This window comes from Lucilia sericata, unplaced genomic scaffold (genome assembly GCF_015586225.1).
Source record: "Lucilia sericata isolate MDLA Ls3-8-SP2 unplaced genomic scaffold, ASM1558622v1 Contig000108F_arrow, whole genome shotgun sequence".
NCBI classification, from domain to species: Eukaryota; Metazoa; Arthropoda; class Insecta; order Diptera; family Calliphoridae; genus Lucilia; species Lucilia sericata.
The window spans coordinates 217,284-244,523 of NW_023994140.1; the positions used below are offsets into that span (position 1 = coordinate 217,284).

General features: G+C 30.5%; 1 protein-coding gene across 5 annotated transcripts in view; it reads left to right on the top strand.

Annotated features, from left to right (window-relative positions):
- LOC119600226 (adenylate cyclase type 2) overlaps positions 1–27,240 on the top strand; it is a 127,881-nt gene that overhangs the window by 78,733 nt on the left and 21,908 nt on the right. For all 5 annotated transcript variants that reach the window (XM_037950321.1, XM_037950322.1, XM_037950323.1 and 2 more), the window contains exons 4-10: positions 12,820–12,953; positions 13,397–13,594; positions 16,575–16,697; positions 19,376–19,570; positions 19,836–20,063; positions 22,147–22,274; positions 25,614–25,772. In XM_037950321.1, the coding sequence (XP_037806249.1) occupies positions 12,820–12,953; positions 13,397–13,594; positions 16,575–16,697; positions 19,376–19,570; positions 19,836–20,063; positions 22,147–22,274; positions 25,614–25,772 (1,165 nt within the window). The remainder of the gene's footprint in view (positions 1–12,819; positions 12,954–13,396; positions 13,595–16,574; positions 16,698–19,375; positions 19,571–19,835; positions 20,064–22,146; positions 22,275–25,613; positions 25,773–27,240) is intronic.

Below are 27,240 nucleotides of genomic sequence, written 5' to 3' on the forward strand. Positions count from 1 at the left end.
GAAAATAAAAATTAGATTTTGGTGATAAAATAAACAGTTTTTAAAGATTTTAAAAAAATTCTTTAAAATTATTATATTTTCTAGCTGTTTGTGTTTTACACTTTTATTTTCTTCTATTTATATTCTCATAATTTACTTATAGTCTCGGCTCCCTTTTTAATAACCCTCCTTCTCTTTAGCTAACTCCCAAATTTATTGCTAAAAATATATCAAAAACATTTTATTTTATTACTGTCTACCCACCATCAAATATAATATCTATCGATGTCTGTCAATGATTGTCTGTCTATCTTCCACCCTTATAACCAAATTAAATCATTCATGTTTATTTTTGATAAACAGCTCCTTTTCGCCTGTCAATCTTCATCTTCAGCATCTTGCATTTTTTTTTTAGCAAAATGTCTATTTTTAAGAACATTTATTTTTATTAAATTTGTTTTTATATGCCTTATATATAACCGCTAGACAGGGTGTAACCGATTCGTCTAACATCAGGTATCAATTCCTTAGCATGAATATATTTTTCTGCTTTAAACATTTCTTCAGTTTTTTTTATAATTTTCTTTGCCTCCATTACAGAATGGTGTCATTGAAGAAATGACATGACATTCGCTTTGACGAAAAAAAAAAAATGTAAAAATAATAGATTGTAATAGCAAAACATATACAACCTCCTTTACAATTACTTAAACGCACACATATAAACATTTTTCTTTTAATGATAGAATACTACTGTCAGTTACTTCCGTTTAAAAAGTTTAGAGTTTTGGTAAAAAAGAACACAATTATATTTCTGTATTTGTTTAGTTGGGGGAATTTAATATTAAAATATAGAATACACTAGACTAGAGACTAGACTATAGACTAGACTATAGATTAGACTATAGACTAGACTATAGACTAGACTATAGACTATATAGACTAGACTATGGACTAGACTATAGACTATATAGACTAGACTATGGACGAGACTATAGACTAGACTATAGACTAGACTATAGACTAGACTATAGACTAGACTATAGACTAGACTATAGACTAGACTATATACTAGACTATAGACTAGACTATAGACTAGACTATAGACTAGACTATAGACTAGACTATAGACTAGACTATAGACTAGACTATAGACTTGACTATAGACTAGACCATAGACTAGACTATAGACTAGACTATACATTAGACTATAGACTAGACTATACATTAGACTATAGACTTGACTATAGACTAGACCATAGACTAGACTATAGACTAGACTATAGACTAGACTATAGACTAGACTATAGACTAGACTATAGACTAGACTATAGGCTACACTATAGACTAGACTATAGACTAGACTATAGACTAGACTATAGACTAGACTATAGACTAGACTATAGACTAGACTATAGACTAGACTATAGACTAGACTATAGACTAGTCTATAGACTAGACTATAGACTAGACTATAGACTAGTCTATAGACTAGACTATAGACTAGACTATAGACTAGACTATAGACTAGTCTATAGACTAGACTATAGACTAGTCTATAGACTAGACTATAGACTAGACTATAGACTAGACTATAGACTAGTCTATAGACTAGACTATAGACTAGACTATAGACTAGACTATAGACTAGACTATAGACTAGATTATAGATTAGACTATAGACTAGACTATAGACTAGACTATAGACTAGACTATAGACTAGACTATAGACTAGACTATAGACTAGACTATAGACTAGACTATAGACTAGACTATAGACTAGACTATAGACTAGACTATAGACTAGACTATAGACTAGACTATAGACTAGACTATAGACTAGACTATAGACTAGACTATAGACTAGACTATAGACTAGACTATAGACTAGACTATAGACTAGACTAGACTATAGACTAGACTATAGACTAGACTATAGACTAGACTATAGACTAGACTATAGACTAGACTATAGACTAGACTATAGACTAGACTATAGACTAGACTATAGACTAGACTATAGACTAGACTATAGACTAGACTAGACTATAGACTAGACTAGACTATAGACTAGACTATAGACTAGACTATAGACTAGCCTATAGGTGAGACTATACCAGAGTTCAGACCATAGTCCACACTATATAAGCGCTATATTTAAGGTAGATATGTGCTATTTTATTTCATTTTACTATAAATAGCAATTTCAAATCTTCATACACAAATATAAACATACTCCTACAATTCACAAAATGTCTTAAATGTAAACAATCCTGCATGTTTTATTAATGCAAAATGTAATTTCAAACACATTGAAACGTAAAGAAAAAAATGTTTATTATTTTGTTTATTTTTGAAGAAGGAAGTAAACTTACATACATATGTATGTATATGAATGTATGAGAGTATAAATATTTTGTTTTTTCTTTTCTTCTATCTCTCTCTGCTTTCTAGTCAATTCGTTTGTATTTGTCATGTCTAATGTTCACAATAAAAAACTTTTCTTATATACTAAATGCATATGCATACAAATGCAAGCATATCGCCTGTTAACACAGTTTCATTTATATATGTGTTTGTTATCAGTGTGTTGACACCCCCAACACTAGAGTGTTATTTGTTACATTGATAGTGTTTTTTTGTTTTTATTGCTGTTTTGTTAAGTTTTTTTCTTTACAAATTGTTAGTCAATTTTTTATGATTATTTGTTTAGTTGTTGCTGGCTCGTTGCAACAATAAGCAGACAAGAAAACAAAAACCCTAGAAAAAAGGATAAAAACCTAGAATAAATAATAAAAAATATCCTTGCAATAATAACAGCTGTGCCTTTCTTTATCGGTGTGTACTTGAAATAGACTGTGGGCAAGCAGGGTAGACGAATACCCTTCAATAGAATTATTAATATTGAAAAAAAAGTAGTATTTTTAGTACTTATTTATATTTGGCTCAAAAATGTGTTTTAGTGCAGTATTCTGCATCTCTTTTAATTAAAATATATGAAAATATAAATTTTTTGAAAAAGTAGTATTTTTGTTACTTTTTGAAATTTTTTGGAAAAAGTATTTTTCATCAAACATATAAAATTTTCTTTAGTTCTTTATACTTTTGTTATAAAATAACTTAAAAAAGTTGGAAAAGTACTAAAATTTTTAATATTGAAAAAAGTAGTATTTTTAGTACTTTTTTTATTTTTGACCAAAAATAATATGTTGTTTCTATTTTGGCTTCATTCTTGTTAAAATTATTAAAAAATACTCAGAATTTAAATTTTTTAAAATAGTAGTATTTTAAATACTTTTTTAAATTGTTGCCAAAAAGTAGTATGTTTTCATTAATGTTATTTTTTTATAGAATTTTATAATTTTGTTATTAAATTACTTAAAAAAGGTAAAAATACTAAAATTTTTTATTTTTGAAAAAAGTAGTATTTTTAATACTTTTTTATTTTTTAGCCAAAACTAGTATTATAGTTTTGATTTGATTATCTTTTTATGAAATTTATTTAAAAATATCAAAAATTTAATTTTTTAAAGTAGTATTTTTGGTACTTTTTTAAAATATTTTAAAAAAGGTAGTATTTTTTTGTAAAACGAAAAATTTTCTTTATTTTTTTTAAATTTTTTTATGAAATTATTCAAATAAGGTTGTAAAGTACTAATATTATAAATTTTCAAAAAGTAGTATTCTTAGTACTTTTTTATTTTTTACCGAAAATAGTATTTTAGTTAATTTTTCGCTTTCTTCTACATAAAATTGTTAAAAGATACAAGAAAAAAAATTGTTTTAAAAAAGTAGTATATTTAGTACTTTTTTTAAAATTGTTTTAAACTAATATCATACAGCATACTAAAGTCTCCTTTACCCTAGCATACAAATTTTCATAATATCCTCACCCATAAATTGTTCCAGCACTTGTTCTCTTTCTTATACTTTTAACAAAAAGTACTATTTTTCTATTTATTACACTTTTTTCTAAACAAAACATTCAACAAATTGCAAATGTATTGCTTAGACATTTATATTGATTTTACACGCTATAGTTTTGTATCAATATTTAAATAACTTTAAAAATAACAATACAATAATAATAATAAATAGTTTAAATTAAAACCATGACATTCATTGCAACTTTTTTTTAAAACTGTAAAACAGTTAAACGTTCTATTTAAATATTCAAACGTTGTCGTGTTCTGTTGATTTATTTTAAAAATTTTTATTATTTATTATAATATTAGTTTTTTATTGTCAAGGATAATAATACGTGTATTTATTCTGTAAGAGGATTATAAATTGATTTATAAATATTTATGGTAAAAGATTATAAACAAATAAATATTGTGTTAAAAAGAGATAAATAATAATGCAAATATGTCCGAATTATGCTGAACTATTTAGCAGATTTCACTCAACAGCTATAATCAAGATGTACTAGAACTATAGTAAATAGTTATAGACTATAGACAAAACTATCGATTACACTATAGGCTAGACTTTAGACCAGACTAACGACTATACAATGGACAAGACTATAGACTAGAATAAAGACTAAACTGTAGATAAAACTATCGACTACACTATCGTCTAGACTTTAGTCTAGACTAAATACTAGACTATAGTTTATAGTCTAATCTATAGTCTAATCTATAGTCTAGTCTATAGTCTAATCTATAGTCTAGTCTAGTCTAGTCTATAGTCTAGTCTATAGTCTAGTCTATAGTCTAGTCTATAGTCTAGTCTATAGTCTAGTCTATAGTCTAGTCTATAGTCTAGTCTATAGTCTAGTCTATAGTCTAGTCTATAGTCTAGTCTATAGTCTAGTCTATAGTCTAGTCTATAGTCTAGTCTATAGTCTAGTCTATAGTCTAGTCTATAGTCTAGTCTATAGTCTAGTCTATAGTCTAGTCTATAGTCTAGTCTATAGTCTAGTCTATAGTCTAGTCTATAGTCTAGTGTATAGTCTAGTCTTTAGTCTAATCTATAGTCTAGTCTAGTCTAGTCCATAGTCTAGTCTTGTCCATAGTCTAGTCTAGGCAATAGTCTAGTCTAGGCAATAGTCTAGTCTATAGTCTAGTCCATAGTCTAGTCCATAGTCTAGTCTATAGTCCAGTCTATAGTCCAGTCTATAGTCTAGTCTATAGTCTAGTCTATAGTCTAGTCTATAGTCTAGTCTATAGTCTAGTCTATAGTCTAGTCTATAGTCTAGTCTATAGTCTAGTCTATAGTCTAGTCTATAGTCTAGTCTATAGTCTAGTCTATAGTCTAGTCTATAGTCTAGTCTATAGTCTAGTCTATAGTCTAGTCTATAGTCTAGTCTATAGTCTAGTCTATAGTCTAGTCTATAGTCTAGTCTATAGTCTAGTCTATAGTCTAGTCTATAGTCTAGTCTATAGTCTAGTCTATAGTCTAGTCTATAGTCTAGTCTATAGTCTAAGTCTATAGTCTAGTCTATAGTCTAGTCTATAGTCTAGTCTATAGTCTAGTCTATAGTCTAGTCTATAGTCTAGTCTATAGTCTAGTCTATAGTCTAGTCTATAGTCTAGTATATAGTCTATAGTCTAGTATATAGTCTAGTCTATAGTCTAGTCTATAGTCTAGTCTATAGTCTAGTCTATGGTCTAGTCTATAGTCTAGTCTATAGTCTAGTCTATAGTCTAGTCTATAGTCTAGCCTATAGACTAGTCTATAGTCTAGTCTATAGTCTAGTCTATAGTCTAGTCTATAGTCTAGTCTATAGTCTAGTCTATAGTCTAGTCTATAGTCTAGTCTATAGTCTAGTCTATAGTCTAGTCTATAGTCTAGTCTATAGTCTAGTCTATAGTCTAGTCTATAGTCTAGTCTATAGTCTAGTCTATAGTCTAGTCTATAGTCTAGTCTATAGTCTAGTCTATAGTCTAGTCTATAGTCTAGTCTATAGTCTAGTCTATAGTCTAGTCTATAGTCTAGTCTATAGTCTAGTCTATAGTCTAGTCTATAGTCTAGTCTATAGTCTAGTCTATAGTCTAGTCTATAGTCTAGTCTATAGTCTAGTCTATAGTCTAGTCTATAGTCTAGTCTATAGTCTAGTCTATATTATAGTCTAGTCTATAGTCTAGTCTATAGTCTAGTCTATAGTCTAGTCTATAGTCTAGTCTATAGTCTAGTCTATAGTCTAGTCTATAGTCTAGTCTATAGTCTAGTCTATAGTCTAGTCTATAGTCTAGTCTATAGTCTAGTCTATAGTCTAGTCTATAGTCTAGTCTATAGTCTAGTCTATAGTCTAGTCTATAGTCTAGTCTATAGTCTAGTCTATAGTCTAGTCTATAGTCTAGTCTATAGTCTAGTCTATAGTCTAGTCTATAGTCTAGTCTATAGTCTAGTCTATAGTCTAGTCTATAGTCTAGTCTATAGTCTAGTCTATAGTCTAGTCTATAGTCTAGTCTATAGTCTAGTCTATAGTCTAGTCTATAGTCTAGTCTATAGTCTAGTCTATAGTCTAGTCTATAGTCTAGTCTATAGTCTAGTCTATAGTCTAGTCTATAGTCTAGTCTATAGTCTAGTCTATAGTCTAGTCTATAGTCTAGTCTATAGTCTAGTCTATAGTCTAGTCTATAGTCTAGTCTATAGTCTAGTCTATAGTCTAGTCTATAGTCTAGTCTATAGTCTAGTCTATAGTCTAGTCTATAGTCTAGTCTATAGTCTAGTCTATAGTCTAGTCTATAGTCTAGTCTATAGTCTAGTCTATAGTCTAGTCTATAGTCTAGTCTATAGTCTAGTCTATAGTCTAGTCTATAGTCTAGTCTGTAGTCTAGTCTATAGTCTAGTCTATAGTCTAGTCTGTAGTCTAGTATATAGTCTAGTCTATAGTCTAGTCTATAGTCTAGTCAATAGTCTAGTCTATAGTCTAGTCTAGTCTAGTCTGTAGTCTAGTCTATAGTCTAGTCTATAGTCTAGTCTATAGTCTAGTCTATAGTCTAGTCTATAGTCTAGTCTATAGTCTAGTCTATAGTCTAGTCTATAGTCTAGTCTATAGTCTAGTCTATAGTCTAGTCTATAGTCTAGTCTATAGTCTAGTCTACAGTCTAGTCTATAGTCTAGTCTATAGTCTAGTCTATTGTCTATAGTATAGTCTATAGTATAGTCTATAGTATAGTCTATAGTATAGTCTATAGTATAGTCTATAGTATAGTCTATAGTATAGTCTATAGTATAGTCTATAGTCTAGTCTATAGTCTAGTCTATAGTCTAGTCTATAGTCTAGTCTATAGTCTAGTCTATAGTCTAGTCTATAGTCTAGTCTATAGTCTAGTCTATAGTCTAGTCTGTAGTCTAGTCTATAGTCTAGTCTGTAGTCTAGTCTATAGTTCAGTCTATAGTCTAGTTGATTTATATATGAAACAGTTATAATTTTTTTAAAAACTTTTTATTTTCCCCATAAATAGCACTTCATTACAGGAATGTATTTATTTTTTATTTGCCATCATAAACTTAAAATGCTTAAGGAAATGATAAATGAAGATAAAAAAGTAATGAACACTGAATAGTATGAGAAATGAATAAATAAATAAATTATTCCAGTCTATCAATTATTGGAATTATTTATTTATTATTGCTTTTCTAACACTATCTCTAATGCTAAAGCAATCACAGTTATTTTCTTATAGTTATTGTTGTTATTGACTGTTTTTTTATGATGAAGGAAAGTGTGACAGAGATACAATTATAGAAAGGAAAATGGTTAAAAGTTGTTGAAATTTTTTTACTTTTTTTCTTTCAGTGTCTTTAATAAAACATAATCCAATTTTTATTTTAAGGGATATTTATTGCTTTAAATAATTTGTACTCTCAACAAGTCATGGAACTTTATGTTCTTATTTTTATTACTTTGGTTCGATGTCCTTTAGTAAATGATTATAAACATTTTGTGACAATCAGTCGTCTTCAGAATATGATTTTTCTAATAATTTTATTGTTTATTTTGCTGTTTATTCCTAAGATACTTAAGTCTATGATTATTGAAATGATAGAGAGAAAATTATAAATTATTTATGATTGCAAAGAATAAAACTGTTGGGGGACGTATGAGTGATTTGAATTTCAAAGCTGTAATAAAACTAATAATAATCATACGTCTGATGACCATATTGTCGAAAATACTATTGTTTGCAAAATATTGTTACTTTTTAAATTTTTTACTATTTGAAATTGTTGTTTTCCTAATAGAACAAAAAGTCTTACTTTTTTAGAAAATTTAAAAAAGTACTAAAAATACTACTTTTTAAAAATGTAATTTTAATGACGAAATTTGCAAATTTCTTGTAAATTTAGTAAAAATGTAATGAAAATTGTGAAAAGTGAACAAAAGTACTATTTTTTGCAAAATTTAAAAAAGTAGTAAAAATACTACTTTTTGTAAAAGTTATACTTTTGTAATTTTTACTATTTTCATTTGATTCCTGTTAAAAAACTACTATTTGAAATTGTTGTTTTCCTAATAGAACAAAAAGTCTTACTTTTTTAGAAAATTTAAAAAAGTACTAAAAATACTACTTTTTAAAAATGTAATTTTAATGACGAAATTTGCAAATTTCTTGTAAATTTAGTAAAAATGTAATGAAAATTGTGAAAAGTGAACAAAAGTACTATTTTTTGCAAAATTTAAAAAAGTAGTAAAAATACTACTTTTTGTAAAAGTTATACTTTTGTAATTTTTACTATTTTCATTTGATTCCTGTTAAAAAACTACTATTTGAAATTGTTGTTTTCCTAATAGAACAAAAAGTCTTACTTTTTTAGAAAATTTAAAAAAGTACTAAAAATACTACTTTTTAAAAATGTAATTTTAATGACGAAATTTGCAAATTTCTTGTAAATTTAGTAAAAATGTAATGAAAATTGTGAAAAGTGAACAAAAGTACTATTTTTTGCAAAATTTAAAAAAGTAGTAAAAATACTACTTTTTGTAAAAGTTATACTTTTGTAATTTTTACTATTTTCATTTGATTCCTGTTAAAAAACTACTATTTGAAATTGTTGTTTTCCTAATAGAACAAAAAGTCTTACTTTTTTAGAAAATTTAAAAAAGTACTAAAAATACTACTTTTTAAAAATTTAATTTTAATGACGAAATTTGCAAATTTCTTGTAAATTTAGTAAAAATGTAATGAAAATTGTGAAAAGTGAACAAAAGTACTATTTTTTGCAAAATTTAAAAAAGTAGTAAAAATACTACTTTTTCTAAAAATTATATTTTTGTAATTTTTACTATTTTCAATTGATTCCTGTTAAAAAACTAATAAAAATAACACTTTCTAGTCATATACAAAAAAGTACCAAATATACTACTTTTTTCAATTTCAGTTTTTTGGACTATTTTTAAAAATTTGCTGTTTTATTTCGTTTAAAAAATAGTGATAACATTTGAAAATATTTAAAAAATACAAATTTTAGCTATTTTAAAAAAAGTACCGAAAAAACTACTTTTTTAAAATGGTGTTTTTATGTTGAATTTTTATCATTTTGAATTCAATTTCATTATAAATGTAAAGAAAGTTGTGGAAAAAGCTCAAATAATACTAAATTTTAAACATATCAAAAAAGTACTAAATATGTATACTACTTTTTTCAATTTCAGTTTTTTAGACTATTTTCCAAAAATATTTCTTGGTTTCGTTTAAAATATAATGAAAAATCCTTAACATTTTTTAAAAAATACATAAAAGCAGTTTAAAAAAAGTACCAAAAATAAGTACTTTTTGACAAAATTAAAAAAGTAGTAAAAATACTACTTTTTTCAAATGAAATATTTTAAGCAGAATTTATCAATTTAAAGTAAATTACTTGCAAAAAAAAAAAAGTATTTTGCGTACGCTTTTTGTAACAAAAAAGTACTTTTTTGAGAAAATACAAAAAGTACCAAAAATACTACTTTTTTAAAAATGGATATTTTAAGCAGAATTTCTCAATTTTAGTTAAATTAGTTTTAAAAAGAGTATTTTTGGTAATAAAATGTACATTTTGTAAAAAGGTACTTTTTTAAAAAAGTACTTTCTAGAAAATAGTCTAAATTTCTTTTAAAGTAAGTTAGATAACCTGTTTTCTTAAGCCACCTCCCTTAAACCTATTCTTAACCACACATTTATCTTTAATTTGTTTCCCCCAACATTAACATTAATATTTTTCTATAAGAAAACCACAAACATTCTCTTTCAGTGTATTTACGCATAAAAAAAGCCCAACCAATATGTTTCCTTTCTTGTGGCATTTTGTATGTCCTTTTTCTTTGCTTTTGTTGTTCTATGAACATTCATTTTTTCTTGCTAACAAAATCATTGTTGGATGACATTGTTAATTGAGGGTGTCAGGGCAAAGTGTACAAAACGTGAAACACATACAAACACCAACACTAACATACTTTTACACTTAAGAATAGCGCAGGAGGTCATGACATAGAAATGTGTATTATTAAGGTTTTTTCAGATTTTTTTGCTTATTGTACTTTAGGGGCGACTTAAAGTCCTTTGGCGTGGCTTCTCAGCAACAGGTTCTATTTTTTGCTTTTGTTTATTATTGTTTTTTTTTTTTTTGGTATTTTAATCTAAAAGGACCTCTTTATAGAAAACAACAACTCACTACTAGGCAGATTTAAGATTCAATTTGTGTGTAAATATATACAAAGAAAAAATATAAATATTTTTTAACTGAAAAGTTGTTGACAGCACCACCATACACTATATCCAAGTCTAAGGCGAAATGTTTATACTGTCATAAGAAATTTGATACATATTCCTTCTAAGGATACCCTTACTACACACACACACACACACACGCACACATTTTCTTTGTCAATATTTATTTGGCCTCATTTAAGATGATAGAATTATAAGTAGACCAAGAAGAAGACAATATGATCTCATTTTATTCTACTCAAAGTGGTTATGGAGAAAATGAGGTTTTAGATTAATAATAGGAAATTTTAATTGACTATAAAAGTGAACAACATATGGCAGGGATAATAAATAAATAATAAAGACTGAGATTTATTTCAAATTTAAAATGATTAAAAAATGCTTGGGTGCAGTTCAAACAGTTGTAGTGTTAAGTTCTGTTCTAGTTCTGTTCTAGTTCTGTTCTAGCTCTGTTCTAATTCTGTTCTAGTTCTGTTCTAGTTCTGTTCTAGTTCTGTTTTAGTTCTTTTCTAGTTCTGTTCTAGTTCTGTTCTAGTTCTGTTCTAGTTCTGTTCTAGTTCTGTTCTAGTTCTGTTCTAGTTCTGTTCTAGTTCTGTTCTAGTTCTGTTCTAGTTCTGTTCTAGTTCTGTTCTAGTTCTGTTCTAGTTCTGTTTTAGTTCTGTTTTAGTTCTTTTCTAGTTCTGATCTAGTTCTGTTCTAGTTCTGTTCTAGTTCTGTTCTAGTTCTATTCTAGTTCTGTTCTAGTTCTGTTCTAGTTCAGTTCTGTTCTGTTCTATTTCAGTTCTGTTCTAGTTCAGTTATGTTCTAGTTCAGTTCTGTTCTAGTTCAGTTCTGTTCTAGTTCAGTTCAGTTCTGTTCTAGTTCAGTTCTGTTCTAGTTCAGTTCTGTTCTAGTTCAGTTCTGTTCTAGTTCTGTTCTAGTTCAGTTCTAGTTCTGTTATAGTTCAGTTCTGTTCTAGTTCTGTTCTAGTTCTGTTCTAGTTCTGTACTAGTTCTGTTCTAGTTCTGTTCTAGTTCTGTTCTAGTTTTGTTGTAGTTCTGTTCTAGTTCTGTTCTAGTTCTGTTCTAGTTCTGTTCTAGTTCTGTTTTAGTACTGTTCTAGTTCTGTTCTAGTTCTGTTCTAGTTCTGTTCTAGTTCTGTTCTAGTTCTGTTCTAGTTCTGTTCTAGTTCTGTTCTAGTTCTGTTCTAGTTCTGTTCTAGTTCTGTTCTAGTTTTGTTCTAGTTCTGTTCTAGTTCTGTTCTAGTTCTGTTCTAGTTTTGTTCTAGTTTTGTTCTAGTTCTGTTCTAGTTCTGTTCTAGTTCTGTTCTAGTTCTGTTCTAGTTCTGTTCTAGTTCTGTTCTAGTTTTGTTCTAGTTCTGTTCTAGTTTTGTTCTAGTTTTGTTCTAGTTCTGTTCTAGTTTGTTCTAGTTCTGTTCTAGTTCTGTTCTAGTTCTGTTCTAGTTCTGTTCTAGTTCTGTTCTAGTTCTGTTCTCTGTTCTAGTTCTGTTCTAGTTCTGTTCTAGTTCTGTTCTAGTTCTGTTCTAGTTTTGTTCTAGTTCTATTCTAGTTCTGTTCTAGTTCTGCTCTAGTTCCTTTCTAGTTCAGTTCTAGTTCTGTTCTAGTTCTGTTCTAGTTTTGTTCTAGTTCTGTTCTAGTTATGTTCTAGTTCTAGTTCTATTCTAGTTCTGTTCTAGTTTTGTTCTAGTTATGTTCTATTCTAGTTCTGTTCTATTTCTGTACTAGTTCAATTTATTCAAAACACATTTGCTTAAATTTTCTAACAACAACACAAAAAACATCAAAAGTTAAACACAAAACTTGCTTTTAACAATTATGAGTTTTTATCATGCCTTAACGCCTACAAACAAAAGTATCAACTTAGTCTGCTAAACCACCTTGTAACCATTTGCCTGGTCAGGCCAAATGACCAACAGAAATCAAACCAACCAGACCAAACCATTTAAAGGGATAGAGAAAAACTTTTATGGCCAGCCAGCCTATTAAAACTTTTTCTTTATTATTTATTTCATTTTGATGTTTTTCAATTTAACAACAAGAACAATGAAAAAACTTGTACGAAACGTTGCAAGAATCGTAAATAAGAGATTTTTTTTTAAATAACACTTTAGTTTTATATTAAATTTTGGTTTTGTTCATAATTATTAAACATGTTTTACTTACCTTTTTTCATTTTAGCGGAGGACATTCACTTAGATGACTTGTATACGAGATATCGACAACGTTTGCGTAAATCATTGTTCCGCTCTGGTCTACTAATATCTCTGGCAGCATGTGTAGTTTCCATTATTATAGGTGTCATTTACCAACAGGTGAGTAAAGCTCTTTTCCAAACAAAAGGACAATAGTGACTTAACAAGAACTTTTAAACAAGTTTTTATTATCCTAAAAACAATAGAAAGAGTAGAAGCGTTGAAAAGTGTTAAAGAATAATCGATTATTTGAGAAAGAATACTTAATAGGAATTAATAACGAACTTAAATCTGAAAAATATTAAATTAAATTAAAAATGCATAAATTCCCATATTAAACATATCCATCTGATTATCTAACATTTTCCCCTATCAAAACCACTGACTTTTAATTCCCTAACGAAAAATAGCAAATTATTACTTTCCCATACACTAACTTTGATGTCTAACCCCCTTGCTTTGCCCTTGTACTGTATACTCCTCCTATAAATATGCAATTCATTTTGTCACTCCTTGTACTAATGTCAGTTTGTTGTTTATTCTTCTCTTCTTCTCAATTATAGCAATTATTACAAACACTATTACTAGCATTGGCTACATTAATATCAGCTAGTATACTCACAGCCCTACAGTTTCCAGCTGTATTGAATTCACCGGTGGCTGCTTTGGCATTTGCCATTGTAACAACATTTTCATTGGGAACGATAGCAGCAATTACGGGTGAAGAATTGGCGCCATTACCATTATTTGCTGTATTCCTGGTAAGTATATGTTTGTTGTATGTGTATACAGACATCCACATACTCGCTCTCTAAAGGAAAACACTCATACATAAAGCACAGGTTATTAATGGACGTCTATTAGCAAAAGGACAGTGGTCAACTAGAAAAGAATTAGAACAGAACTTGAAAAGAATTAGAACAGAACTAAAAAAGAACTAGAATAGAACTAGAACAGAACTGGAACTGAACTAGACCTAAACTTGAACTAAAGTAGAACTAAACTAGAACTGAACTAGAACTGAACTAGAACTGAACTAGAACTGAACTAGAACTGAACTAGAACTGAACTAGAACTGAACTAGAACTGAACTAGAACTGAACTAGAACTGAACTAGAACTGAACTAGAGCTGAACTAGAACTGAACTAGAACTGAACTAGAACTAGAACTGAACTAGAACTGAACTAGAACTGAACTAGAACTGAACTAGAAGTGAACTAGAACTGAACTAGAACTGAACTAGAACTGAACTAGAACTGAACTAGAACTGAACTAGAACTGAACTAGAACTGAACTAGAACTGAACTAGAACTGAACTAGAACTAAACTAGAACTGAACTAGAACTGAACTAGAACTGAACTAGAACTGAACTAGAACTGAACTAGAACTGAACTAGAACTGAACTAGAACTGAACTAGAACTGAACTAGAACTGAACTAGAACTGAACTAGAACTGAACTAGAACTGAACTATAACTGAACTAGAACTGAACTAGAACTGAACTAGAACTGAACTAGAACTGAACTAGAACTGAACTTGAACTAAACTAGAACTGAACTAGAACTGAACTAGAACTGAACTAGAACTGAACTAGAACTGAACTAGAACTGAACTAGAACTGAACTAGAACTGAACTAGAACTGAACTAGAACTGAACTAGAACTGAACTAGAACTGAACTAGAACTGAACTAGAACTGAACTAGAACTGAACTAGAACTGAACTAGAACTGAACTAGAACTGAACTAGAACTGAACTAGAACTGAACTAGAACTGAACTACTGAACTGAACTGATAGAACTGAACTAGAACTGAACTAGACTGAACTAGACGACTAGAACTGAACTAGAACATGAACTAGAACTGAACTAGAACTGAACTAGAACTGAACTAGAACTGAACTAGAAACTGAACTAGAACTGAACTAGAACTGAACTAGAACTAGAACTGAACTAGAAAGAACTGAACTAGAACCTGAACTAGAACTGAACTAGAACTGAACTAGAACTGAACTAGAACTGAACTAGAACTGAACTAGAACTACTAGAACTGAACTAGAACTGAACTAGATGACTAGAACTGAACTGAACTGAAACTAGAACTGAACTAGAACTGAACTAGAACTGAACTAGAACTGAACTAGAACTGAACTAGAACTGACTAGAACTGAACTAGAACTGAACTAGAACTGAACTAGAACTGAACTAGACTGAACTAGAACTAGAGACTAGAACTGAACTAGAACTGAACTAGAACTGAACTAGAACTGAACTAGAACTGAACTAGAACTGAACTAGAACTGAACTAGAACTGAACTAGAACTGAACTGAACTAGAACTGAACTAGAACTGAACTAGAACTGAACTAGAACTGAACTAGAACTGAACTAGAACTGAACTAGAACTGAACTAGAACTGAACTAGAACTGAACTAGAACTGAACTAGAACTGAACTAGAACTGAACTAGAACTGAACTAGAACTGAACTAGAACTGAACTAGAACTGAACTAGAACTGAACAAGAACTGAACTAGAACTGAACTAGAACTGAACTAGATCTGAACTAGAACTGAACTAGAACTGAACTAGAACTGAATTAGAACTGAACTAGAACTGAACTAGAGCTGAACTAGAACTGAACTAGAACTGAACTAGAACTGAACTAGAACTGAACTAGAACTGAACTAGAACTGAACTAGAACTGAACTAGAACTGAACTAGAACTAGAACAGGACTACAACATAACTAGAACTAAACTAGAACTGAGCTAGAACTGAACTAAAACAGAACTAGAACTGAACAGGTCTCCCACTGTCTTATGCTACAAATCAAATCACACTTAGACAAACTACAATTTTGCTTAAATGTAATAGTGTATGTGTGTATATTGTTGTTACTAAACAAACGGAAGTATGTACACAGGATATGAAGGGATACAGCTAACATATATTTACGTAATATGTATGTATGTGTAAATGTCTGTCTATATTTATGTGTTGTAAAGTGTTTTGGAATATAAATTTATTTATATATACTAGTCTATGGTTACCAAATGACGGTATGTGTATGCACTTCCTGAACCACTTAATACTCTAGTTGAAGTGTTGTTCCATGTATTTCGTATTTAAGTAGCCAATATTTTTGTTCAAAATATTGGCTTTTAAAGTTAATGAGATTCTTGATGTGTTTGGTGTGTTAATGTTGATGGTTAGTTTTGGCTTTTTGTTGTTGTGGTTCAGCTGTTATTTGAGGGATAATTTCCCAAGATTTTTAATGTAATTTATTTTATTTAGCAGTAAAAAGAGCAGTTTGTTTTAGCTTATTTACATTTTCCATTAGCAAACACTTATGTAAAAAGTACATTTCAAGGTTTTGAGGAAAAATACTTAATGGTTGCTATTTTAATAGTTGAAGTAAAATAGTAGTAGTAATGAAGCTAAAAAAAATATTGATTTTGTTTTGAAAATATTCTCTATTAAATCTATAATTAAAATCTAAACATAATGAAACAACAAAAAACAGTTTTAGCCTTTGTAGAACAGTAATTGAATTTTGCCTTAAATAGCAACAGCTGAATATTGAAAATGTCCTGTAAATACATTCATAAATATATAATTTTTTGAGTGTAACCTAGTATGAGAGTATGTGTGTTAAACACAATTTAATTATTTAACTTTGTTTAACAATTTAAATAAAAAAAATGTTTTATTTTTCTCTTCCCCCGTCCTACAACAACTCTAGGGTATTCACACAATGTTGCCCATATCATGGCCAGTGTCAGTGGTTTTAGCTCTATTCATGACAGCCATACATATTGTCTATCGTATAGGCGAAAGTCCTGACTATGCACCTAATTTACCTGTGGTAAGTACAAACAAATACAACAACTACATGAATATATTTAAATACTAATACTAACGACACCACTACAAGTCCAAGGACCTGACTGCACATTGTCGATTCACATTTGTTTGTCATTTAAGTTTTTGTTTTAATTGGACTTTATTTTAAATAAAACATTTGCAAATACTTTTCAGTCATGTATGAAAAGAAAAGTATATAGTAAAATAGAGCGAGAGAGAAAGAGGAAAAGGAAGTGTTATAAAAAACAATTTGAAAAGTCATTATATAAAATGTCTATGTGAATACTAAATAAAGTAAATACTACAAATGTTTTGTTAGTCCTAGAAAATATTTTTTAACGACTACCAAACAAAAACATTAAGTGCAAATACCTAGAAATGCATTTAAATTGGTTTTGTATGTCAGTGCAGAAAACGAAAATTCTATTTAAAATGCATGACAAAGGTCAATGTCAAAAGAAAAATAAAATAAATAAAATTAAGGATAAACGATTACGGTAGATAATATGGAGAAAGCAAACTTGAAAGGAACGGAACTACAATAGAACTAGAACAGTAATGGAACAGAACTAGCACACAAGCAGAACAGAACCAGAACAGAGCTTGAACTAGAACTTGAACTAGAACAGAACTAGAACTGAACTAGAACAAAAACAGAACTAGAACAGAACTATAACAGAACTACAACAGAACTAGAACAGAACTAGAACAGAACTAGAGCAGAACTAGAACAGAACTAGAACAGAACTAGAACAGAACTAGAACAGAACTAGAACAGAACTAGAACAGAACTAGAACAGAACTAGAACAGAACTAGAACAGAACTAGAACAGAACTAGAACAGAACTAGAACAGAACTAGAACAGAACTAGAACAGAACTAGAACAGAACTAGAACAGAACTAGAACAGAACTAGAACAGAACTAGAACAGAACTAGAATAGAACTAGAACAGAACTAGAACAGAACTAGAACAGAAGTAGAACAGAACTACAACAGAACTACAATAGAACTAGAACAGAACTAGAACAGAACTAGAACAGAACTAGAACAGAACTAGAACAGAACTAGAATAGAACTAGAACAGAACTAGAACAGAACTAGAACAGAACTAGAACAGAACTAGAACAGAACTAGAAACTAGAAAAGAACTAGAACAGAACAGAACTAGAACAGAACTAGAACAGAACAGAACTAGAACAGAACTAGAACAGAACAGAACAGAACTAGAACAGAACTAGAACAGAACTAGAACAGGACTAGAACAGAACTAGAACAGAACTAGAACAGGACTAGATCAGAACTAGATCAGAACTAGAACAGAACTAGAACAGAACTAGAACAGAACTAGAACAGAACTAGAACAGAACTAGATCAGAACTAGAATAGATCTAGAACAGAACTAGAACAGAACTAGAACAGAACTAGAACAGAACTAGAACAGAACTAGAACTAGACAGAACTAGAACAGAACTAGAACAGAACTAGAACAGAACTAGAACAGAACTAGAACAGAACTAGAACAGAACTAGAACAGAACTAGAACAGAACTAGAACAGAACTAGAACAGAACTAGAACAGAACTAGAACAGACTAGAACAGAACTAGAACAGAACTAGAACAGAACTAGAACAGAACTAGAACAGAACTAGAACAGAACTAGAACAGAACTAGAACAGAACTAGAACAGAACTAGAAACAGAACTAGAACAGAACTAGACAGAACAGAACTAGAACAGAACTAGAACAGAACTAGAACAGAACTAGAACAGAACTAGAAAAGAACTAGAACAGAACTAGAACAGAACTAGAACAGAACTAGAACAGAACTGGAACAGAACTAGAACAGAACTAGAACAGAACTAGAACAGAACTAGAACAGAACTAGAACAGAACTAGAACAGAACTAAAACTGAACTTGTACAGAACTAGAATTGAACTAGAAATAGAACAGTACTAGAACTGTTGTTGTTGGTTGTTGATTTTTTATTTTTTTTTTAGCTCATATTGTACAACTATTTATTATTAATATTTTTTGTTAGAAAAAAATCAAACAAAACCCACCTGTTTATCAAGGCATAAAAATTCAAATAAACTATTTTTTTTTTAATAAACCATTTAACAGGGTCATTCATTGTTACTGGTTGGTTGATTTTAAATTTCTAAAGGATTATTTATAATTAACATAAAAATCTGTTGAATATTAATCAAAATGAATTGAATGGTAAATACTCTTACATACATATGTGGCAAATAGGGAAAAATTCAAGGTTTTGGAATATTAATCAAGGGATGGAAGAGGTTTTTGAAAAGAGATTAACAAACATTGTTTATGGAAATTAATAAGTAATTAGAGTTTAAATTTAAAACTCTACATTATTAATTTTAGTTCTTAAATTCTGTTGCAGGATTTGCCACAAATTGGTTTTGTTAGAAATTTCATAAAATTTTTTGTAATTGAACTTGATTAACAGTTGACAGTTTTTTTTAAAAATTAAACCAATTTTTTTAGGTAAGTCTAGGCTGATGAAGAATTTGTTAAATAAATGCTAGAAAATTTTTAAATTTCTTATATTGTTCTGTTTTAGATTTAACAAAAAATTACTCAAATGTATATCTCCGGAACAATTTCTTAATCATTTTTGTAAATGTTGCCAAATTTTTGTTATTTTCTCTTTAGCTATTTGGCGAAATTATAATGTTGGCTAGTGCATCCGTATCCGGTTTATATTATCGCATAATGTCAGATGCTGCCCACACTCGTACGGTAGATGGTACACGCACTGGCATCGAGCAACGTGTAAAATTGGAATGTGAACGTGAACAACAGGAACAATTATTGCTAAGTGTAATACCGGCTTACATTGCAGCTGAGGTCAGTATAACTAATGTGTTTATTAAAAAAAAAAAACCAAAACTACAAAAAGGAAAACATTGTCAAGTGACACTTGCCACTAGCAGCCACAACAGCAGCAAAAAATCCCATCCATTCTTGTTTATTATTTCAATTTATCCATGTTTTTGTATGTTCAAGTACTATATGCCTGGGATTATTGATATTGTTGCTGTTAAATGTTCCTATTTTTAATCTGTTTGTTGTTACTACCCTCCTACAACTGTTTCGAATATTTTCTTTTTAGGTTAAACGTAGCATAATGTTAAAAATGGCTGATGCTTGCCAACGGGCTGGTGGTCAAACAAATTCATCGGCCACACGTTTCCATGAATTGCATGTCCAAAGGCATAACAATGTTTCTATTTTATATGCAGATATTGTCAATTTTACTCCGTTGTCTGAGCAACTGACCGCCAGCGATTTGGTTAAGACTTTGAATGACCTTTTTGGGCGTTTTGATCAAATTGCACAGGTGAGTTATTAAATGGGAAATTTTCAAACTAAATTGCTATTCACATCCTAGAAGTTCTAGTTCAGTTCTAGTTCAGTTCTAGTTCAGTTCTAGTTCAGTTCTAGTTCAGTTCTAGTTCAGTTCTAGTTCAGTTCTAGTTCAGTTCTAGTTCAGTTCTAGTTCAGTTCTAGTTCAGTTCTAGTTCAGTTCTAGTTCAGTTCTAGTTCAGTTCTAGTTCAGTTCTAGTTCAGTTCTAGTTCAGTTCTAGTTCAGTTCTAGTTCAGTTCTAGTTCAGTTCAAGTTCAGTTCTAGTTCAGTTCTAGTTCAGTTCTAGTTCAGTTCTAGTTCAGTTCTAGTTCAGTTCTAGTTCAGTTCTAGTTCAGTTCTAGTTCAGTTCTAGTTCAGTTCTAGTTCAGTTCTAGTTCAGTTCTAGTTCAGTTCTAGTTCAGTTCTAGTTCAGTTCTAGTTCAGTTCTAGTTCAGTTCTAGTTCAGTTCTAGTTCAGTTCTAGTTCAGTTCTAGTTCAGTTCTAGTTCAGTTCTAGTTCAGTTCTAGTTCAGTTCTAGTTCAGTTCTAGTTCAGTTCTAGTTCAGTTCTAGTTCAGTTCTAGTTCAGTTCTAGTTCAGTTCTAGTTCAGTTCTAGTTCAGTTCTAGTTCAGTTCTAGTTCAGTTCTAGTTCAGTTCTAGTTCAGTTCTAGTTCAGTTCTAGTTCAGTTCTAGTTCAGTTCTAGTTCAGTTCTAGTTCAGTTCTAGTTCAGTTCTAGTTCAGTTCTAGTTCAGTTCTAGTTCAGTTCTAGTTCAGTTCTAGTTCAGTTCTAGTTCAGTTCTAGTTCAGTTTTAGTTCAGTTTTAGTTCAGTTTTAGTTCAGTTCTAAATCAGTTCTAGTTCAGTTCTAGTTCAGTTTTAGTTCAGTTCTAGTTCAGTTCTAGTTCAGTTCTAGTTCAGTTCTAGTTCAGTTCTAGTTCAGTTCTAGTTCAGTTCTAGTTCAGTTCTAGTTCAGTTCTAGTTCAGTTCTAGTTCAGTTCTAGTTCAGTTCTAGTTCAGTTCTAGTTCTGTTCTATTCTAGTTCTGTTCTATTCTAGTTCTGTTCTATTCTAGTTCTGTTCTATTCTAGATCTGTTCTATTCTAGTTCTGTTCTAGTTCTGTTCTAGTTCTGTTCTAGTTCCGTTCTAGTTCTGTTCTAGTTCTGTTCTAGTTCTGTTCTAGTTCTGTTCTAGTTCTGTTCTAGTTCTGTTCTAGTTCTGTTCTAGTTCTGTTCTAGTTCTGTTCTAGTTCTGTTCTAGTTCTGTTCTAGTTCTGTTCTAGTTCTGTTCTAGTTCTGTTCTAGTTCTGTTCTAGTTCTGTTCTAGTTCTGTTCTAGTTCTGTTCTAGTTCTGTTCTAGTTCTGTTCTAGTTCTGTTCTAGTTCTGTTCTAGTTCTGTTCTAGTTGTGTTCTAGTTGTGTTCTAGTTCTGTTCTAGTTCTGTTCTAGTTCTGTTCTAGTTCTGTTCTAGTTCTGTTCTAGTTCTGTTCTAGTTCTGTTCTAGTTCTGTTCTAGTTCTGTTCTAGTTCTGTTCTAGTTCTGTTCTAGTTCTGTTCTAGTTCTGTTCTAGTTCTGTTCTAGTTGTGTTCTAGTTGTGTTCTAGTTGTTCTATTCTAGTTCTGTTCTAGTTCTGTTCTAGTTCTGTTCTAGTTCTGTTCTAGTTCTGTTCTAGTTCTGTTCTAGTTCTGTTCTAGTTCTGTTCTAGTTCTGTTCTAGTTCTGTTCTAGTTCTGTTCTAGTTCTATTCTAGTTCTGTTCTAGTTCTGTTCTAGTTCTGTTCTAGTTCTGTTCTAGTTCTGTTCTAGTTCTGTTCTAGTTCTGTTCTAGTTCTGTTCTAGTTCTGTTCTAGTTCTGTTCTAGTTCTGTTCTAGTTCTGTTCTAGTTCTGTTCTAGTTCTGTTTTAGTTCTGTTCTAGTTCTGTTCTAGTTCTGTTCTAGTTCTGTTCTAGTTCTGTTCTAGTTACGTTCTAGTTATGTTCTAGTTCTGTTCTAGTTCTGTTCAGTTCTAATTCTGTTCTAGTTCAAGTCAACTTTAGTTCCTTCTCCATTAGAACTTTGTTTTAACAATTTCATTCTTCTTTAAAGGAAAATCATTGTTTGCGTATTAAAATTCTGGGTGACTGTTATTACTGTGTATCTGGACTGCCAATCTCTAGGCCACAGCACGCCTCAAATTGTGTCAATATGGGTTTACAAATGATTGATGCCATCAAGTAAGTGAAATTTATACTTAAGTCTCGCAAAATACTAAAATACAGGTGTTTTGGATAAAGGATATTGATGTGTGCTAGTGTAAATTTATATTAGAAATGTGTGTGTGCGTGCTCCTAAAAGTATACATTATTTAAAATAATGTAAACACAATATGTATGTTTGTACATTTTACCAGGATTTACACAAACGTAAACATTTATTTAGACAAGATTCTGTTACGACTGACAATGATTGAAATTAAAGACGTTTGATTAAAACCATTACAATGACAACATGATAAACACCAACAGCAGCAGCAACAAGAATAAAGTGTCAACAGGACACTTGTTAAAACTTGTTTACAGGTGTTACTGTATTTCAATACAAACTAAACAAATCTTATGTTGCAAAAATACGATAGCAAGACAAAGATTTAATTTGACTCTTTACAGTGTTTTGTCTTAATAAAAGTTGTCTTTTAAGGAGTTGGCATTTTGTTACTAATTAAACTGTCAATTAACTAACAGGCTTTTATTTAGACTTTACACTGTGTTTTCTAAATGTCTTATGGTTAAGACCTTTAAACTTTACAAAACCACTTCCTTAATTATGAAACTAAGCAAATATTGAAGCGAACGTGTTTACTTTGAAAAGCTTGACATTAAAAGGATAATGAAAAGTTTAAGGATATTGTGTGTGTTTTAAAGGGGATTTAAAAAGTGTATCAATAGCAGAGTTTTGCCTTTAGCTTTTACATTTGTAATAGAAAATACTGTTGAGCTTCTATGTGGCTACAAAGCTAAAAGTATATTGTTTTAGGATTTTGTTTGTTGGGGATTAAGGTTTAAAGGATATTTTAGCAAAAAAGAGTTTATTTAAAAGCCAAGAAGGGAAGTGGTTTTAAGCAGATTTGAAACAAAGTAACCATAATAATAAAAAAGGGTTTAAGATAAAAACAAAATTAACCTATAGATTTGAGAATAAACTGTTTAAGTTCGGGTTAAGTTCTAGTTCAGTTCAAAATGAATTCCTGATATGTTATAATTGAGTTCTTTTTCAGTTTTAGTTTAGCTCAATTCAGTTCTAGTTCGTTTCTAGTTCAGTTCTAGCACAGTTTTAGTTCAGTTCTAGTTCAGTTCTAGTTCAGTTCTAGTTCAGTTCTAGTTCAGTTCTAGTTCAGTTCTAGTTCAGTTCTAGTTCAGTTCTAGTTCAGTTCTAGTTCAGTTCTAGTTCAGTTCTAGTTCAGTTCTAGTTCAGTTCTAATTCAGTTCTAGTTCAGTTCTGGTTCAGTTCTAGTTCAGTTCTAGTTCAGTTCTAATTCAGTTCTAGTTCAGTTCTAGTTCAGTTCTAGTTCAGTTCTAGTTCCGTTCTAGTTCAGTTCTAGTTCAGTTCTAGTTCAGTTCTAGTTCTGTTCCAGTTCTGTTCTACTGTTCTAGTTCTGTTCTAGTTCTGTTCTAGTTCTGTTCTAGTTCTGTTCTAGTTCTGTTCTAGTTCTGTTCTAGTTCTGTTCTAGTTCTGTTCTAGTTCTGTTCTAGTTCTGTTCTAGTTCTGTTCTAGTTCTGTTCTAGTTCTGTTCTAGTTCTGTTCTAGTTCTGTTCTAGTTCTGTTCTAGTTCTGTTCTAGTTCTTTTCTAGTTCTGTTCTAGTTCTGTTCTAGTTCTGTTCTAGTTCTGTTCTAGTTCTGTTCTAGTTCTGTTCTAGTTCTGTTCTAGTTCTGTTCTAGTTCTGTTCTAGTTCTGTTCTAGTTCTGTTCTAGTTCTGTTCTAGTTCTGTTCTAGTTCTGTTCTAGTTCTGTTCTAGTTCTGTTCTAGTTATGTTCTAGTTCTGTTCTAGTTCTGTTCTAGTTATGTTCTAGTTCTGTTCTAGTTCTGTTCTAGTTCTGTTCTAGTTCTGTTCTAGTTCTGTTTTAGTTCTGTTCTAGTTCTGTTTTAGTTCTGTTCTAGTTCTGTTCTAGTTGTGTTCTAGTTCTAGTCCAGTTCTAGTTCTAGTCTAGTTCTGTTCTAGTTCAGTTCTAGTTCAGTTCTAGTTCAGTTCTAGTTCAGTTCTAGTTCAGTTCTAGTTCAGTTCTAGTTCAGTTCTAGTTCAGTTCTAGTTCAGTTCTAGTTCTGTTCTAGTTCTGTTCTAGTTCTGTTCTAGTTCTGTTCTGTTCTGTTCTAGTTCTATTTCTGTTCTAGTTCTGTTCTAGTTCTGTTCTGTTGTGTTCTGTTCTAGTTCGGTTCTAGTTCTGTTCTAGTTCTGTTTTAGTTCTGTTCTAGTTCTGTTCTAGTTCTGTTCTAGTTCTGTTCTAGCTCTATTCTAGTTCAGTTCTTGTTCTGTTCTAGTTTAGTTCTGTTCTAGTTCATTTCTAGTGATAGGGAATCTGAGAAATAATTGAATGATTTATAAAATAAAAAGGTTTTAGTTGAAATCTCTTTAAAGGTTTATTTACATCTGAGTTAATCAGTAAATTTGTGTTCAGTGATTTAGCCTAGTTTATGTTTGGACCATTTTTATTTACATTTTTCGTATTCTACCCAATTTTACATTTACAATTCCATATAATTGACTTAAAACAAAACCCTTGAAATTTAATATACAATTTTATTGACAATTTTACGATTTGGCTTAAAGGCCGGACAAGCAAGGGCAACAAAAAAAGGATGACCATTAGTAGCAAAACAAAATAATCCCTCATATACACACATACTGAAAGGAATTGGCTGTAAAATGTCAAATCCAATTTTAAAAATTACAAAAATCACAACGATTTAATCAGTGTAGAGTGAAAAAAATTGGTTTATGTAGAAGATAAAAACCTTAAATAGACAGTTACAATTTAAATGAATTAAATTGTAAAACATACAGATTTTGTTGAAATAAATTTATAGCAATTTTTAAAGACTAAACAGGATAACAAATTTAGTAGATTAAATTTAAACACATTTTAAGTTAGCTAACAAATGTCAAATGAATTTGACATTTAATAGTTTGAAAATGTTAATCTTTAAATGAAATTAGAAGAAATTTTTCAGCAGCACTTGGCAATTATTTGACTTTCGTTACAAATTTAACACAATTTCCTTTCATATTACATTTAAGTGGCCTTAGATTAACCTTTTGCAACAAAAACGTCTATATATTTAGAGTGTAACTAGAGACTCCATTAAAAACACACTCGAATAAAATCCGGCAAGGCAACGGAAAAAAAAATTAGAAGTGAAATGTGTGCAACAATTTTAATTTAAATTTGCATAAATTGTAGATTTCCCTTTTTCATTTGCTTCATTTAATAGAAGCTTGAATTGTGCCATTTTTATTTAGATTTTATGTTTAATCCTGTTGCCTATTTATCCTCTCTTTCTTCCCACCCCTCCTTTCTAGACATGTACGTGAGGCGACCGGCATAAATGTCGATATGCGTATTGGCATCCATACTGGCAATGTTCTGTGCGGTGTTTTGGGTTTACGTAAGTGGCAATTTGATGTCTGGAGTGATGATGTGACTTTGGCAAATCATATGGAGAGTGGAGGTGTTGCTGGGTGAGTTTTTTTATATACATATATTTCTTGTCATAATCTTTCGACAGTTTTAAGGGTATTGGTTTTTTATTATGGTTTGTTTTTTCTCTGATGAGCTTTCACCCAATAAGTGTTAAGGAAATTTGGTTTTTTATTTAAATACCGGAAATCATTTTGTTAGGAAAGTCGCAATAAAAAAGGTATAAAGTACTTGACATTAAGGAGAAAAGAGAACGAATTTTAATTGCTGAGGGCAATAAACTGAATTCCTATAAATTTAATAAAAATTAATCAAGGTCAAAATCCCAGAGAGTGTAAAATGCATCTTTAGTTTAGTTTAGTACTAGTTTAGTTCTAAGTTTGTTCAAATTCGATTCTAGTTCCGTTCTACTTCTGGTTCTATTCTAATTCTGTTATAATTCTGGCTCAGTTTAGTTCAGTTCTAGTTCAGTTCTAGTTCAGTTCTAGTTCAGTTCCAGTTCAGTTCCAGTTCAACTCTAGTTCAGTTCTAGTTCAGTTCTAGTTCAGTTCTAGTACAGTTGTAGTTCAGTTCTAGTTCAGTTCTAGTTCAGTTCTAGTTCAGTTCTAGTTCAGTTCTAGTTCAATTCTAGTTCAGTTCTAGTTCAGTTCTAGTTCAGTTCTAGTTCAGTTCTAGTTCAGTTCTAGTTCAGTTCTAGTTCTGTTCTAGTTCTGTTCTAGTTCTGTTCTAGTTCTGTTCTAGTTCTGTTCTAGTTCTGTTCTAGTTCTGTTCTAGTTCTGTTCTAGTTCTGTTCTAGTTCTGTTCTAGTTCTAGTTCTGTTCTATTATGTTCTGTTCTGTTCTGTTCCAGTTCAGTTCTAGTTCAGTTCTAGTTCAGTTCTAGTTCAGTTCTAGTTCAGTTCTAGTTCAGTTCTAGTTCAGTTCTAGTTCAGTTCTAGTTCAGTTCTAGTTCAGTTCTAGTTCAGTTCTAGTTCAGTTCTAGTTCAGTTCTAGTTCAGTTCTAGTTCAGTTCTAGTTCAGTTCTAGTTAGTTCTAGTTCAGTTCTAGTTCAGTTCTAGTTCAGTTCTAGTTCAGTTCTAGTTCAGTTCTAGTTCAGTTCTAGTTCAGTTCTAGTTCAGTTCTAGTTCAGTTCTAGTTCAGTTCTAGTTCAGTTCTAGTTCAGTTCTAGTTCAGTTCTAGTTCAGTTCTAGTTCAGTTCTAGTTCAGTTCTAGTTCAGTTCTAGTTCAGTTCTAGTTCAGTTCTAGTTCAGTTCTAGTTCAGTTCTAGTTCAGTTCTAGTTCAGTTCTAGTTCAGTTCTAGTTCAGTTCTAGTTCAGTTCTAGTTCAGTTCTAGTTCAGTTCTAGTTCAGTTCTAGTTCAGTTCTAGTTCAGTTCTAGTTCAGTTCTAGTTCAGTTCTAGTTCAGTTCTAGTTCAGTTCTAGTTCAGTTCTAGTTCAGTTCTAGTTCAGTTCTAGTTCAGTTCTAGTTCAGTTCTAGTTCAGTTCTAGTTCAGTTCTAGTTCAGTTCTAGT